The sequence below is a fragment of the Amblyraja radiata genome, chromosome 20, assembly GCF_010909765.2.
Source record: "Amblyraja radiata isolate CabotCenter1 chromosome 20, sAmbRad1.1.pri, whole genome shotgun sequence".
In the NCBI taxonomy this organism is placed as follows: domain Eukaryota; kingdom Metazoa; phylum Chordata; class Chondrichthyes; order Rajiformes; family Rajidae; genus Amblyraja; species Amblyraja radiata.
Genome location: NC_045975.1, coordinates 20,162,813 through 20,180,252, shown reverse-complemented (window position 1 = coordinate 20,180,252; position 17,440 = coordinate 20,162,813). Strand labels below are relative to the sequence as shown.

Genomic DNA, 17,440 nt, shown 5'->3' with positions numbered 1-17,440 from the left:
ACAAGCAGTTTGACATATACATATATGGTTCCTGAAGGCCTGCCTTTGTCCTGAGCATTTCATTGTGCACATTGATGCCTCCTTCTGTTGGCTGCAATAAGATAGCTATCATCCAAGCACTCTGTACTGAAGCTTGTGTAAGACATCATCGTCCATGGAACTAGTACCTGAACTACTCTGCCTTGCTGCTAGCATCTCCATTTGCACATTCCTCCTGCAAGAATTGTAGTACAGCTGGTAGAGTTGCCGCCTCATAGCACCTGAGGCCCCATAGCAGGCGCCCACGTCGCGGGGCTGGAAACTGGTATTATCCTGAGCTAATTCTGATACCACCATCATCTATCGCAACAAGTGATGGCCCCCACTGATTGTCACCGGAAGCTTGTGTCCTTTTCAGGATGGATGATGACAGCGATCTCAACATTTGAAACGTGGAAGGACACGAAAGAAGATAGTGCCCGTGACATTGGTTCAATCCTGACCTAGGGTGCTGTCTATGTGGATATTGCACATTCCACAGTTGACCACGTAGGTTTCCTCCGGGTGCTCTGGTTTCCTCCCACAACGTAAAGATGTGTGGGTTTATACATTAATTGGCCTCTCTAAATTGCTCCTCTTGTATAGGGAAGAGATACAAATGTGGGATAATACAGAATGAAGGTCAACAGGTGATAGATGGTCGGCGGGGACCCGGTGGGTCAAAGGTCTTATACTTGGACATGCAGTGCATTCAGAAAGTATTCAGACCACTTCACTTTTTCCACATCTTGTTACGTTACAGCCTTATTCTAAAATGGATTAAATTATTGTTTATAATCATCAATCGACACACAATACCCCATAATAAAAAAGCAAAAACAGGTGTTTAGAAATTTTTACAAAGTAATTAAAAATAACTGAAATATCACCTTTACATAAGTATTCAGATCCTTTACTCAGTACTTTGTTGAGGCAGCTATTACAGCCTCAAGCCTTCTTGGGAATGACGCTACAAGCTTGGCACACCTGTATTTGGGTAATTTCTCCCATTCTTCTCTGCAGATCCCCTCAGGCTCTGTTAGGTTGGATGGGGAACGTCGATGCACAGCTATTTTCAGGTCCCTCCAGAGATGTTCGATCGGCTTCAAGTCCAGGCTCTGGCTGAGCCACTCAAGGACATTCACAGACTTGTCACAAAGCCACTCCTTCGTTGTCTTGGCTGTGTGCTTAGGGTCATTGTGTTGTTGGAAGGTGAACCTCCGCCCCAGTCTGAGGTCCAGAACGCTCTGGAGCAGGTTTTCATCAAGGATCTCTCTGTACTTTGCTCCGTTCATCTTTCCCTTGATCCTGATTAGTCTCCCAGTTCCTGCTGCTGAAAAACATCCCCACAGCATGATGCTGCCACCACCATGCTTTACCGTAGGTATGGTATTAGCCAGGTGATGAACGGTGCCTAGTTTCTTCCAGACGTGACGCTTGGCATTCAGGCCAAAGAGCTCAATCTTGGTTTCATCAGACCAGAGCACCAGAGAAAACAAGCCTTTTGGCAAACTCCAAGCAGATTGTCATGTGCCTTTTACTGAGGAGTGGCTTCCATCCGGCCACTCTACCATAAAGGCCTGATTAGTGGAGTGCCACAGATATAGTAGCGCTTCTGGAAGGTTCGCCCATCTCCACAGAGGAACTCTGGAGCTCTGTCAGAATGACCATCGGGTTCTTGGTCACCTCCCTGACCAAGGCTCTTCTCCCCCGATTGCTCAGTTTGGCCGGGCAGCCAGCTCTATGAAGGGTCCTGGTAGTTCCAAAGTTCTTCCATTTAAGAATGACGGAGGCCACTGTGCTCTTCGAGATCTGCAATGCTGCAGAAATTGTTTTATACCCTTCCCCAGATCTGTGCCTCGACACAATCCTGTCTTTAGGTCTACGGACGATTCCTTCGTCTTCATGGCTTGGTTTTACCTCTGACATGCACTGTCAACTGTGGGACCTTATATAGACAGGTATGTGCCTTTCCAAATCATGTCCAATCAATTTAATTTACCACTGGTGGACTCCAATCAAGTTGTAGAAACATCTCAAGGATAATCAATGGAAACAGGATGAACCTAAGCTAAATTTTGAGTGTCATAGCAAAGGGTCTGAATACTTATGTAAATGTGATATTTCATTTATTTATTTTTAATTACTTTGCAAAAATTTCTAAACACCTGTTTTCGCTTCTTAATTCTGGGGTATTGTATGTAGATTGGTGATTTAAAATTTTTTTTTTTTTATCCATTTTAAAATAAGGCTGTAACGTAACAAAATGTGGAAAAAGTGAAGGGGCCTGAATACTTTCTGAATGCACTGTAGTTCTTCAATTCAAGGTACCACCCAATCTTTTTACCAAAGTGACCATTTCCACTTAGATAGCAAGTATTTAAAGATTTTTTAATTGTGGTTGTTATCAGTAAGTAAAGTGATTCTATCGTCATCTAATACTGAAAGGGGGTACTTTGTAAGGCTAAATTTACTTCTATTCTAATTTTAACCCATAACAAATGTCAAGTCATATCCTTTCTTTCATGTCTTCTTGTCTAGTATTTTACCAACATTAAAAATTATTCATTTATGTCGAAAGTACATATTTAAGTGTGTACTACTGGATTTATAATCCAGATGTCAGCAGTGCATTAAAAAACATTGAATTCAAGTAAAATATGTAAAGATAAATGATGTAACAATGTGCCAAACATAAAAGAGAACCATATACATAGTGTAATGTTTTTTTTCAATTTCCCACACCAGTTATCCTGTTCCCCCCTGCATACCTTGAACTGTAGATGAAGGGGATTTCCTTTGGTGTTTGACTTCCTGTTTCTGGTTATCCACCAAGAACTTTGAAGCAGGTTTAAAATTGTGTATTGTTTTCAATCATGCTTTGGAAGCAGGAAAAGGATAAGGACCTATAAGTTTAAGAATTCTCTAGCCTTGCTCCATTCAAATGCTGTTACTCATTTTATAATTTCCTTCAGCATCTCCGACTGAAGAAATTTGCATCTCAGGATCACATTGTTCAAAATAATAAGAGAAGTAAGTATTTATAAAGTGCAGGATCAATAATTGGTTGGGCTAAATTGATGATTGTGACATTGGAGATATAGGTTGCAGTGACGACCAGTCAGGGAGGTGATCAAGGGGGTCAAGTGAAAATTGCGGAGGGTTGGGACATCATCCAAGGCAAAGTGTTTTTGAGCATTTAGCACCTGCAGGAACTTAAAGGAAGCACATGTTAGGAATAAGATGGATACCGCAGGCTCCCAGCAATGACCCAGGTAAGGTCAGAACATCTAAATAATGCCAGTTCATGTCTTAACTCTGTAATGTTTGATGCCTATGTTACAAGCAGGCCTGATTGACAGAGGACAAATGCAGACAAGTGATATCAATCTCAGTGTTATACACTGTAACCTGCAACATCTATGCTTATGGACCCATATTAGGAAGTGCACTTCCCGTGCAGAGTATACATGATTATGTCTGTCATTGGTCTCTTACATAAATTCCATCGCATAGCCTACAGACCACGAATATTATTTCTTTACATGGTGCCAAAAATTAGGTCTACAAAGAAAAGTTTAAACCTACTAGATCTCTGTCTTCAGATCTGCTCCTGCTTTGTGGGAATGTAGGTTACTTAGTTATCTTGTTCGAACGCTTGTTAAAATTACTTGGTGTCGGATTTGCTCTAAATTTGACTGGATACTCACTTGCCTGCAATAATGAAATTGACATAGTTAGGGACTTGAGTGGGTACATTTTTAACAGGCCATTGATTATCTTGGTTTATAGCAGGTGAATAGTTAAGATCATACCCTTTTGTCTAGGTGCACAGTTGGACTTTTAACTAAAATTTAAACATGTCAAGAATATATTTTACGTAATTACTTTTTCACTGTGTTGAATTGAGGCTATAAAAATACAATACAACAACAATGTTCTTAAAGCTTTGTTTACAATATTGTTGGTGCTTAGAAACAATGTAAAGCATGACACAAAGTGATGTTTCCACACTATTACAAGTAATCCATATGTTTTCTCATGAAAGAACAGAAAACAGGGCCAATGTAAAACCTTGCAAAAGTACATTTACAATTGTTCAACAAGTCAAACAATATTATTGTTGTATTATCAATCCATCATTGAAACTGTAGATACAAGGAACTGCAGATGCCAGTTTACAAAAAAAGACACAATGTGCTGGAGTAACTCAGCGGGTCAGGCAGCATCTTCGGAGAACATGGATAGATGAAACTCTAGAACTTAAAAAAAATGGTGACTTGCCATCCACAACAGAAAGTGCAAAATTAAGAACAGACTTTACAAAAAATACCATGTACATCACACATCAGTTAAATATTTCCCTTCGTTTCTCAGGGTTATCATTTCTTCCACAAGAACACATATTACGCAATTAACATTTTATGTGCTGAGTAACATTACATATTCTAATTTGCTTGCTGCAAATAATTCCTACTTGCAGGTGGTCACAAAGCAAGAATACTATATTCCTGAGTAGATGACATAATACAATAGTTTCTCAATTCTAACCAAAAAGTTATATTGAACACTGTTGCAGGCAAATGCCAGGGAATGGCTTCAAATATTTTTCCCTCACAAAAAAAGTGATTGCAGGCTTAGTTTCAGCACTATTTTGCCAAAGCTTCTTTCTAAAATTTATAGTAAACATCAACAACTACATTTTCGGTCCTTGAACGTCACAACACAAATGATTAAATTATTTTTTCATATCCTTAAAAACTGTAGTTACAGGAGACTAAAAATGATCATGTCAGAAACTCCCTGTATTTATTTACAGCCATTGCTGTAACATGAAAATTATGTTATTCTTCCTCTTAAGTACATTTTGTACAAGGAATATTCCAAAACTACAAACAATGTGTGCAACGTTATTATTTCTAACGGAACAATTATTGTTTCATTGCAATTCCTATATTTATGTATATATCAAAACCAAACAAGGCAGAAAAGTTGCATGGAAAATCCAATTAGTATTGGCTGCCACTAATCTTGTGGTAAAATAACAGTCCACCTGGGAAACCACTGTCAAAGTCAACTTGTGTAAAAGTGTGCTACAGTATTTGTCATTTTGTGAGCCTGCTCACTCCCTTTATAAATTACATTGTATTTGATGATGATTATGCTCTGGGTTTTAAAAAAAAAGCAATGTGACCTGCAGTGCTACAGACCAAAACAATCATAAACATTTCATTAAACGTTCAACAGTTTTTGACTGCATTCATCTTTTATGTGTAATATGCAGAATGAAGAACCTTAAGATATGTAAGTTTATGAAATGAGACAATTTGCATAGATTTTTTGTAACAACTTTTGTAACAATAACTACACAGGTCTCCATTATGCATAATTAAACTACTTAAATTGTTGGAAAATGTATGATTCTCTTGCCTTATAAATGTATTGTAGTACATTAACGTTTGATGACTGTGGCTGATGAAATTGTGTGAAGTGCATTATGGTAAAATGGAATGACTGCTGTCATAATGTAACAGTTCGTAATCGTGGTATTCCGGAGATGCTGCCAAATATTTCTCTGAGTCTAAATTTGTATCTTTAGCCATGACGTTTTCTGGTTGTACACTTGTATAAGTAGGGGAATGATAAGATGGTATCTTTATCAAATTTACAGGTTCATTGAAGTTCACATTGCTACCTGGAATAATCACTTCAGGTATGTCAATCTCCTTTACTGAATAAGCCCCTTCTTCGTCACAGATTGCAACCAACTGCAAGTCATCCTGTGGAGGCAATGCCATGTGCCTGAAGTTCAGGAGATTCTGCTCAGCTGCATGTGCAAGATGAACTGGAGTCATCGATTTAACTACTTTCCAAGAGCTATTTAAACACTGTCTGACAGGTGAGATCTGTGTGGTAGCTGTCAGATGCTCAGGACTCCGTAAACTTTGATTTCTTATAGGGTCCTCTTTGTGCATATTTGATGAATATTTGGAAGGGCTCTGGTGAGCAGAAGAGACAACATCATTTTCAGGACTATAAGTGTCCCAAGACCCTTGATAAAATGTTGAGGTTTGTTCAAAAAGTTGTGGCTTATTTGACAAATCTAACGCCAATGATGGATTAGCTGCACAGACAGTATTGTCCACTAATTCCGGTACTCCTGGTTCCTTCTCAGAAAGTACAAACATTTCATCGCATTGAATGATTGATTCCGAAATAATTGGATCATACTGATATTCATACTGAGAAACACCCGAATTGTCATGCGGTGAAATATTTGAAACCTTTCTTCCACTTTGTAACTCAACCATATCTTTTATTTTTGTGCTGCTCAAATCAATTGAAGTTTCATGTGTTAAATCAACAAAGACCAGTTCCTCTTCTTCTGGAGATGAAAGTTTCATTGTCAACAAAGATTGTGGTTGATCAATAAGGGTACGTACTTCCAATTGATGAGGAACATTCAGACCAGAATAAGTTTGTTGTGAATTTGGAGCCAACAAATGCTTTTCTCCAGAAAATGGGTCTGTTGGTGGAGGCTCTGTTAAAAGTGGTGGAATATTGTCATTGTTTTCCATTTCTGTGAGTTTGTTATTTCTTTGTGGAGAAGCCTCAATGTTACTGCACAATGTATCTAGTGACTGCTCGTTCACTGGCTCTGCAACAAGTCCCTCCAATCTTTGTGGGGACTCTGTAGCTACGTTTTTGAGTTCTGACAAGCATGGAGATTGTTCTTGCAAAAGTTGGGTTACAGGTATTTCAATAGTCCCAGTAGATTCAGCTTTGTTCACGTCTTGGCAATTTATCATGTTATCTTCTGGAGAATTGGTGGTTTCTTTTTCTGGAAGTACACGGTTCACTTCTAAATCTGGGATTGCTTGATTTCCTACACTACATGTCTCACTATTTTGAGCAGGTAAGATGTCTTCCTTCTTTGGAGAATGTTCTGTAACTTTTTCTGGGCTGCATGATAGACACTTTTCTGAACACTGTGGTTCACCTTCTTCTGGTAAATCGATTTGGTCTTCGAAGGGAGTTTCGGAACTGTCATGATCTGGAGCTTTAGCTTCGCAAAGTTCCAAATGAGTAAGGTTTTCCTCCATGGTAGTTTGATATATTTCTGGAGAAGGAACCTCAGGCTCAGGGAGAGAAGGCTGGATGTCATTTTTATCTTGTGATTTTCTGTTTTCCTCATCGTCACATTCAAAGACATTTTGTGGAGAATTAACTTTTTCATTCTTGCCATTGGCCACAATGTTGGTCTTCTCTGGTGCTAAAGTGACTGATATTTCCTGTCCTAATGGTTTGCTGGGATACTCATCAGGTTTTGCTAAAATGGATAAAAGATAAAGATGCGATTTAATCTGAAGATTATAATAACAAGAAAATATGTAGCTTTTAAATAATCCATACCCTTCTGAAATCTTCAATGCACAGGGTACAATTGCACATAACTGTAATGCTGGCAGTATGATTTTCAGGTTCTTAAACAATCTGGTTCTTATACAATCATACAATTTGTGCTGTTTTTCCATTAATCTGTATTTAGCATGAATTATTTCATAAATTCTGTCCACCTGTTAAACTGACCATTCATTACAGTTGTCATATTATTTGCTCTTGAAGTGAAGATTGCTATCACATTCAACTATTGTAATAAATTATTTTGCAGCTTGTGAGGTATGACAAGGCATGGAAACCAGGGAACAGAAACCACACATGTTTTCATTGATAAAGACGGAGAAATCATAGAAGAATAAATGGATACACAGGGGAAGAAGGTGGGTAGTTGGTCCTGTACACCAGGGAACTCAGGAAACTTCCAATGGCAGAAATGATTGCCAGTGGAGGGAGGTGGCCCCAGAAATACAGCAAATGCCTGGAGTGATACCTGGAGAACTTGAACCATGAGTTTAATGAATTGATGGTCTTGTATCTTCTTATTATGATCATTCTTCATTTGACTTTTCTCTTTCCATCTACATTTGTGACACTTTTGATACCCTCAACGACTTTAACAACTCAATTTCCTGGGCACAACTGACTCATCGTTTGTAGTAACAAGAAACAGCAGAAGCTGGTTTATCAAAGACTGAAAATGCTGGAGTAGCTCAACAGGTCTGACAGGGTTTCTGGAGAACAGGGATAGGTGACGTTTCAGGTTGGGACCTGTCTTTACCATGGATTACCAATCCCTTCTTCCCAAAGAGTCCTGCAGTCATTCTTTCTTTCCCCGTTGAACAGGAGGCTAACAATCTCTCTCTACAACTAATCCTCTTCGCCTGGGTGAATGTATTCTCACCTTGAACAAGTCCTCTTTTATCTCTTCCAACTAAGAGATATGTAGATCCAAACTGTATCTGAATCTTTGAGGATGTGTGGAATGCTCTTAGTTTCAATCCTACTTGGGTCTTCTCCCTCACTTTTTTTTGAGGAGGGAATTACATGGACGATTGTATTGGCGCCTCTTTTTATTCTTGCACTAAACTTGTGTTCTTTCCATCTGTTTCCGTTTTCTCTGCATCTAAAAGCTGGTTTACAGATTAACGTTTCCTGTCATCAATCTAATATGTTAGCTGTTTCTCAAATCTCTGGAGCTGCCTGACCTGCAAAGCTTTTCCGGCATATTCTGTTTTATTTAATGACTTTATAAGTGCATTAAGGAAAAGAAGATAACTAGAGCGAGAATAGGGCCCCTCAGAAACCAAAGTGGTCATCTATGTGTGGAGCCGCAGGTGATGAGCAAGATCCTCAATGAGTATTTCTTTTCTGTTCTTACTGTGGAGAAAGACATGAAGACTAGGGAACTTGGGACAGTTAGTGGAGATATCTTGAGTACAATCCACTTTACGGTTGAGGAGATGCTTGAAGTCATAAGGTGTACAAAGGTCGATAAATCATCCGCTCCAGATCAGATATATCCAAGGACACTGCGGGAAGCGAAAGAAGAAATTGCAGGAGACCCGACTGAGATATATGCATCATTGTTAGGCACAGGAGTGGTGACAGATGACTGGAGGGTGGCTATTGTTATACCTCTATTTAAGGTCTGCATGGAAAAGCCTGGGAATTATAGACCTTTGACCCCAACATCTGTGGTACGTAAGTTACTGGAGAGGATTCTGTGGGAATAAGATATACATGGCTTTGGATTGACAGAGGCTGATGAGGGATAGTCAGCATGGTTAGGTATGTGGGAGATCGTGTCTCACACATTTGATAATTTTTTTAAGTAAAAAAGGTTGATGAGGGGAAGGGCGTGCATGTTGTCTACATGGACCTCAGCAAGGCCTTTGATAAGGTTCAGATTCATTTTTCTGGCAGGTTAGATCACATGGGATCCAGGGACAGCCAGCTGCCTGGATACAGAATTGGCTTAATGGAAGGAAACAGAGGGTGGTGGTCAAAGGTTGTTTTTTGGACCAGAGGCTTGTGACTAGTGGTATGCCTCAGGGATCAGTGCTGGGCCCATTACTGTTTTTAGTATAAATTGACGATTTAGATGAGGATGTACAAGGCATGATTCATAAGTCTGTAATTGACACAAAAGTAAGTGGTATCGTAGACTGTGAAAATGGTTATCAGAAGTTACAGCAAGATCTTGTTCAGCCAGGCAAGTGGGCAGAGGAATAGCTAATGGTGATTAATGCAGATAAGTGTGAGGTTTTGCATTTTGAGAAGTCAAATAAGTGACGACCTTCACAATAAACTGAAAGGCCTAGGGGAGTCTTGTAGAGCAGAGGGATCTAGAAGTACAGGTACATAGTTCCCTAAAAGTGGTGTCACAAGCAGAAAGGGTGGTAAAGAAGGCTTTCAGTACATTGACATGGTACATTAGTCCGGGTATTAAAAGTAGAAGTAAATATGTTATTTTACAGTTGTACAAGCCAATGGTTACCCTGATATAGGAAGGATATCATTAAGCTAGAAAGAGTGCAGAGATGATTGAGGAGGATGTTGTCAGGGTTTTAAGGCCTGAGCTAGGGATCGACGCGGCCTTTCCCGGAGACGTGCCCGGGGCTTCAGCGGCGGGCGCTGCGTGGACTCTCGATGTGGAGCGGGTGAGCCCTCGCTGGAGGGGAGCGCTCCGTTTCGCTGGCCCGGGGCTGCCGGCAGCCTGAAGTCGCAGCCTGAAGCCGCGGTCTGCAGAGCTCCAGCTGGTGCGGCGTCTACAGCCCGGGATCCCTCGTGGGGGATCCGGGGGAAGAAGAAGCCATCACTGCCGGCCCGCGGCCGACTTCTACCGCGGGTGCGGCATGGACTTACCATCACCCCTGGAGGGGAGCTTCGACCGCCGGCCCTGCAGTCTACTGTGCTTCTGGCTGCGGCGGGGTCTTTAAATCTGCGGCCTACAACAATCTAAAGCCGCGGTCTCCGGTGAGGAAGAGCCGATCCTGGACTGACTGGACTCTGGTCCTGTACACGGGGGGGAAATGGAGGAGGACTGGCCAAATTTTTGTGCCTTCCACCACAGTGATGAATGCTGTGGTGGACGTTTGTGTTACAGTTTTATTGTGTGTTCTTTATTATTGTACTGCTGCTGACAACCCAAATTTCCACCAACCCTGGTTGTGTGGCAATAAATTATATCTTATATCTATCTATCTACAACGAGTGATTGGACAAGCTAGGACTTTATTCCTTGGTGCAGAGGCTAGGGGGTGGTCTTTTAAAGGTGTAAAAAAAATGAGGGGAATTGTCCTCTGGTTCTTATCCAGGATAGGGAAAGAATGATTAGGAACCTGAGGGGCACCATTTTCACTCTGAGGATGGTGGGTATATGGACAAGCTGCCAGACAAGGTAGTTGAGGCATGTACTGATAGAGCCAATCTTTCCAGCCATGATTCATAACTCTGAAGTGGTGGGCTACCAATGAGAAAAGGTTGGTCATGGTTGTCTCATATCTTATGGAATTTTATGTGAAAGAGGACCGAATTGAAATGTTTAAAATCCTGAGGAATCTTGATAAGGTGGAAGTGGAGAGGATATTTTTCATGTGGGAGGATGTAGAACTCGCGGTTAGTCCACCATTTCAGAGTTATGAATCATGGTTGGAAAGATTGGCTGATGTTCCAATTCTCTGGAGGATTTGTAGGAGGCCAATGATGATGAAGTATAGAGATAAAGACAAACTAGGATGACCTATTGGAAATTTGATACATTCTGTTTAGTTCTAATTGTGCCACTTTGTGTTTACATGGACCTAGGAGGGGGAAGTGTTGCCACATGTCACAAGTACATGTTAACAGTCACGGACCAAATGTGGTGCAGGAGGATTTTCCAATGGCAGAAGTGAAAACTTCTGTTGCAGAACAGGGCAAAACCAGTTAATGTACAAGCTCTGTGTTAAAAGCTGTGGCTTTTGCCATGAAAGCTAAGAATACCACCTGGATGGTCTGCATTCTACCATCACCAGTGGATTTGAGGATTCTAGCAAAATGCCTCCTACTGGTTATTTAAGATGATTTATACCACATCCCCCGGGTTGAGGAAGTATACATCTTTGTACTGTCTTGGGACGATAGGATTTTTGGTCTCACCCTTGTCACTTCTAATAGCATTGTGGAATCAGAATTCCCTGTAGTTACCCCTCAGTCAGCCATCAAAGTCCAAACTCAGGACACTTTAGCCAGATACTGCTTGCTGTCCATCCTCAGGTCCACTTGCAACCTGCTTCATTGCAAGACAGCATCCAGCCACGATATTGGTTCAATCCACAAGAGGAATAAATGGTTAGAGATGCAACGGTTCAGAAGAACTTGGGTTTCCTCCTACATGAATCACTGAAAGATCAGTAACTCAAACGCCGAGAAATAGAGGCAGCTGAGAATGGTAGACATTGCTTGGTCCATCGCAGGTACTGACCTCCCACCATTGAAGGGAATTTACAGAAGGCTCTGCCTCAAAATGGCAGCTAATCTCATCAGACCCACACCATGTTAGTCATGCTCTCATCTCATTACCTCTAGGATCAAGAACAGTTTTTTCCCCATAACCATCGGGCTTTTGAACACTATATAACACAACCCACTACCTCAGCTTCTATGAACTTCTATGCACTATGTTTTTGGTTGCACTATGAACTTTAGTTTTGTACTATGGTGGTCTGGTTACCTGTTTTTTGTGTGTTCTGGGGTTCATAGGCATGTTAAGCTGCAGCAAGTGAAACATTCATTGTTCCATTGCTGGAACATATGACAATTAAAGACTCTGAGGGAGCAAAGCAAAGATTTCTAAACTAGGTTGCCATGCAAAGAAAGGTTAAGCAGCATATCTATACTCTTGAGTTTTGAAAACGGAGAGACAATCTTATTGAAGTTAATAAAATTATTATTGGGATTGATAGGCACCATGCAATTTGATGCTTTCCGTGGCTAGATTGTCCGGAACCAGGCCTTAAGGGGTTGGGCCATTAGTAGAAAGTGGTGAAGAAATGTATTCACTGAGCGGAGTGAATCTTTGGATTTCTCTATCCAAGAGAAATACAAAGTTTCATTTGCTTAGTATATTCATGACAGAGATTGAAAGTACTTTAGATATTATAGAAATCAAGGGATATTGGGCAGTGCAGGAAAGTGAGACTAAGGTAAAACATCAGCCATGATCTCACTGAATGGCCAAATGGCTTACTCCGGGTTCCATTTTGTGTGATTAAAAACATTGACAGAGTGAATTTTGTGTGATATATTGCTATTGAGGTTATGTAGATGACCCTCTGCAAGAGTTCATGATCTTCTGCACTGAATGTCCACTCTTTTTAAATATTGACATTATGTCACGAAGAAAAATCAGTACAATTGATTAAATTACAACATGTTTTTGGGTGAAAATTCTATTTTTTGAGCATTTCACCGACAAATTTCTAAATCTTGAATCTGAAGAAAACATTAAAGCAGCATCAGATGAGAAATGATTTGGGCAAATATGTAACGAGTGCCCCTCCTAGTGGCTGAAGCACATGGTAGCAATAATAAAACTGGAAACATTATGTTTGGTAAGTATTTGAGAAAGGCCAGCAAATTAAAATGTTCAAACCTAGAACCAGGCATTAGGATGTTGCACTACAGAATGGTAAGAGACAGGCTTATTCCAATATTTTTTCCGTTGATGAAGTTACTTGCTGTAATCTTAGTCTGTTAGGTATAAGGAGAAGTGGGAAGGTAAAAAGCCTGCAGGGACTTTCCTAGAAGGATAAAACTGCAAAGATTATGAATAGACACAGAACAGAAGGGAGTATTATTCATCATCAAAAGTGCCTGGCATTCAATTCAGATTTAATTGTTCAAATATATTATCTCCTCAAATGAAGTTAAACCATATAAGTTTCCTCATTGCATGTTACCAACTGCTTATGTTTAAACAACTGCACTTGGGTACATGGAATATCCTGCCCTGCCTTGGGTGTGTTAGTGGTATTATAACTTTAATAATATAACAGAGTTCATATTTATTATTTAAAAATAGGCAGGATAATCACATTTATCAGTGAAAGATGGTCTTTAAAATTAAAGAGTTATCTATCACATTGATTGAATTATCTTAATATTAAGCATGAAGTCATTAGCCAGATCACCAAAGACATACAATATTGTCAGGTTATTGCAAGCAGCAAGAATGATTTAAGACAATACACCAATAGCCTTCTAAAAAAAACTATTTTCATTTTCTTTTCATTTTTACAAGATGTAGCCACTGATAGCAGGCCAATGTTTAGTCCTTCCCCTTGAACTGTTGCAGTTTGTGTTTTCTAAAGGTATATACATTTATTGGAATGAGAATTCCAACAATTATGAAGAAATCAATAGCTTTCCAGGTCTGAATAGTGAATGACATTTAATTGGCGTCAAGCATTCAGAGTACTGCTAGAGCTGCACTCATCCAGTCTGCTGAATATTCAATCATACTTCTGATTTGTGCCTTGGCATGGTTTTACAGAGTAATAAAGTGAGTCACCTGCTGTAAGATAACCAGTCTCTCACTTGTTGGTGTGGGGGAAATGGCATTGGTCAAGCCATTGAATATCTAAGGTAGGTGGTTAGATTTAGTTCTATTAAATTATCCTTTTGTTTTATCAGATAGATTTGCAGTGTGAACAGATACTGCAAAATAAAATAATTTACAATGGTAATTACAACACATAAAAACATACAAATACAATGAAATAATGCCCATCATATTTCAATATACTTATAACTGTAAATTGAACATTGCCAGACATTTTGAAACTAAAGAAAAAAAACTGGGTGGATAATTATAAATATCAAAACTTAACATGAATGTTATAAAACAAAATACAAAGTCAGCATGAAAGAATATAACAACATATCTTAGAACAAAAAATGCAATTTCATTGAATATAAACCACCATTACTTCTATTTCATTTGAAAAACTGAAAAATAAAGACCATCCAAGGGGATGGATTATAAGGCGAACAGGAGATAAAACTTAGCACAAGCATAATTCAGTTTAAAAAGATGTACAAAAACACTTGTTTAAAAGGATATTGGGATGAGGATAGGTGATTGTGAGTGGGATATTTGTTATACTGATTGTATTGGGAAGGGTGATTATAGTGTGATGGGTTGTATATATGACTAAGATACTGTATAGTATATGAGGGTTTTTTCTTTTCTTTTTCTTTTTTTCTTTTTTGTATGGCTTTAAATATTTGATTAGTGTTTAAATGTAAATAATTTGGTGTACATATAGTGGCTGGTGTACATATGGTGAACATTTAGCTGCTAAATTTGTATAAGATAATTACAAGCAGTTGAATAAGGGGTGGGAATTAATAAGCTTTGGCTTCTTCCTGCTCTTTTTCAGACACATATGATTTCATTTATTTATAGATATTGTTTATGATATTTGTTTTGTTTTTTGTATGCTGTTTCACACTTTTTATTCTTTTATTCTGTTCGAAATAAATAAAAATAAAATGTTTTTAAAAATGGATATTTACCATGGGTACGTCAATAACAGTTCATTTATAAATTCTATACAGCTCAGTATGGTATTCTACCTGCTCAATTTCTGAAAGCACAGTAGATTTATTAAAAACACCTTTTGAATACTTCTATCTCAAATGATTACCCAGATTAGAAGCAAAAGGATCAGACATTCAATTATACAAGAATAGGCTGATTGATTTATTAGTTCCATAAATGTTGCATGATTAACTGCTAAATAAAATAATAAGTCAAAGTACAAATGAATAAATAAAGTAGAATTCACAAGATCAGACATTGCTGAGATAGACAGAAATTAAAATATGCCGAGGCCTTGTAATATTTTACTGACCTCTCTTTTACAAAATCTTTACTTTTTACATGAAAACACATTCTCAGATTAACATGCATTTTCTGGTCGTGGGAAATCTTCTAATTCTGGAACCTTTTAGCTGGTTGCAATTTAATGTTCCCATGATGAACAATGTAAGTTACAGAGTAAACTAATCCTGTTAAGATATTAGTTATGTAACTATTCATAGATTACAGATAAGATTTTTAAAAGAAAATTAGCTTTCTCTTAGAATTTTTTCTGTTTTCCTCGGTTTATAGTTTAGTTTAGTGATACAGCATGGAAACAAGGCTTTCGGTCCACCAAGTCTATGCCGACTATTGATCATTTGTACACTAGTTCTATGTTATCCCACTTTCACATCCTACCCATTAGGGGCAATTTACAGAAGCTAATTAACTAACAAACCTGCAGGTCTTTAGAATGCAGGGGGAAACCGGAGCACTTGGAGAAAACCCACGCAATCACAGAGAGAATGTACAAACTCCACGCATACAACACCCCTAGTTAGGATCGAACCAGAGTCTCGGCACTGTGAAGCAGAAGGTTTACCGTTGCACCACTGTTACATTCATGGGAAATGAGAGAGCAGCCAAGATTTATTTTCAATAAAATTATCTAGTTGCTCTGGATGCTATTTAGGCAAATTTATACCAAATTCAGGTAAGAAAATTAAATACGAGAAATCAGAGATGGTTTGGTACTTTGGTTTGAAGAGCAAAAATTTCTTGCTGCTGGATATTGGTGTTTTGTTTTTCATTAATGATTTAAAGGAATAGAATGGTTGGCAGTAAGCATTAAAGAGTGATAGAACACATAATTAAATTTAAGAATCCCCATGCATTAAATATTTTCATTATGCCAATGGGTTTAAGCGGAGAAATATTCAAAGTGCATCTCAATCCTGGGCAATTTCACCAAATATGAAAGAGAATCACAGCTAGCTGTTGTGTGCACTCTCTCCAAATTACAATGCAGCAAAGTGCCCAATCTACTCCAACAGCATCTCCAAACCCATGACCTGTACTGCTTTAAGAACTTGGTCAGCAGGCACATAGAAGAGCCACTAACAGAAAATTCCCCTTCAAGCCACAGAATAATGTTTTATTGCTACTTAGTCTAAATCCTGGAACACATATCGAAAAGCAAAACAGGGCAATGCACATTGGGCAGATATTAATAGTCGAAGAAGATGGCCTATCACCATCTTCCCATAGCAGTTAGAAATGGGACAATGTAGGACTCTCTGGACACCTTCTCCAGGAAACTGACCAAACAAATTGCAACCTCTTATTCCATACTACTATCAACCTCGACATAATAATGCCAAAGATCAGGACTTGCCAAAACATTCCTTTCACAAGAGCAGTCTTAAATTGGACATAATTTCATTTAGCTCCATGTGTATTTCTGATATTATAATATTATTATATTATAAGACCACCAGGGGCGCCAGGGAGATGGCCAGCCCTGCCGGCAGTCTGTTCGTTTTTTTCATCTTTTGTTATTTATAGTGTTGTTAAAAGTTTGATTTAATGTACTTCGGTTTGTTTTATGTGGGGGGAGGGGGGAGGGGGGAGGGGGTCAGGGGAAACTTTTTTTCAAACTCTTACCTTTCCGGTGATGTGATCATTTTTCGGATCACAATCTCCGGGCTCTGCGGCCTACCATCGATGGAGCTGGAAGCCTCCTCGGACTGTCGTGAGCCCCACACAAGGGAAGGACTTGAACTTTATTTCGCCTTCCATCACAGTGAGGAATGTGTAGGAGTCACTGTGGTGGATGTTCATGTTAAAATGTGTTTTTGAGTGTTGCTTTTAATTGTATGACTGACCTGGCCAGTGAAATTCCTCGTATGTTGCAAAACATACTTGGCGAATAAAATCTGATTCTGATTCTGATAAGAACATGGAAAGGAGGTAATTTAAATTTGTCAAAGGGTGATTATGGATCTACCCATGTTCAGACCTTCTGGTTATGTAGATTATTTTAACAGCAGTTTGGAATGGCTAGAATTATTTTAATGGGACTGTGGGTTGTTGGCATTGGTGGTGGTGGTTCATCATAAATCTAGATTTGCCTGTGAAGGCAATTCAAAGATTTGTGAGTGAGCAGTAAATGTG

At 39.1% G+C, this 17,440-nt stretch overlaps 1 protein-coding gene across 3 annotated transcripts in view; it reads right to left on the bottom strand.

The window, feature by feature from the left end:
• Positions 1-3,954: 3,954 nt before the first annotated feature.
• The window catches only part of LOC116984660, a 147,717-nt gene continuing 134,231 nt past the window's right edge, over positions 3,955-17,440 (bottom strand). For all 3 annotated transcript variants that reach the window (XM_033038948.1, XM_033038949.1, XM_033038950.1), the window contains one exon: positions 3,955-7,348. In XM_033038948.1, coding sequence (XP_032894839.1) covers positions 5,514-7,348 — 1,835 coding nt within the window. In that variant the 3' untranslated portion in view covers positions 3,955-5,513. The remainder of the gene's footprint in view (positions 7,349-17,440) is intronic.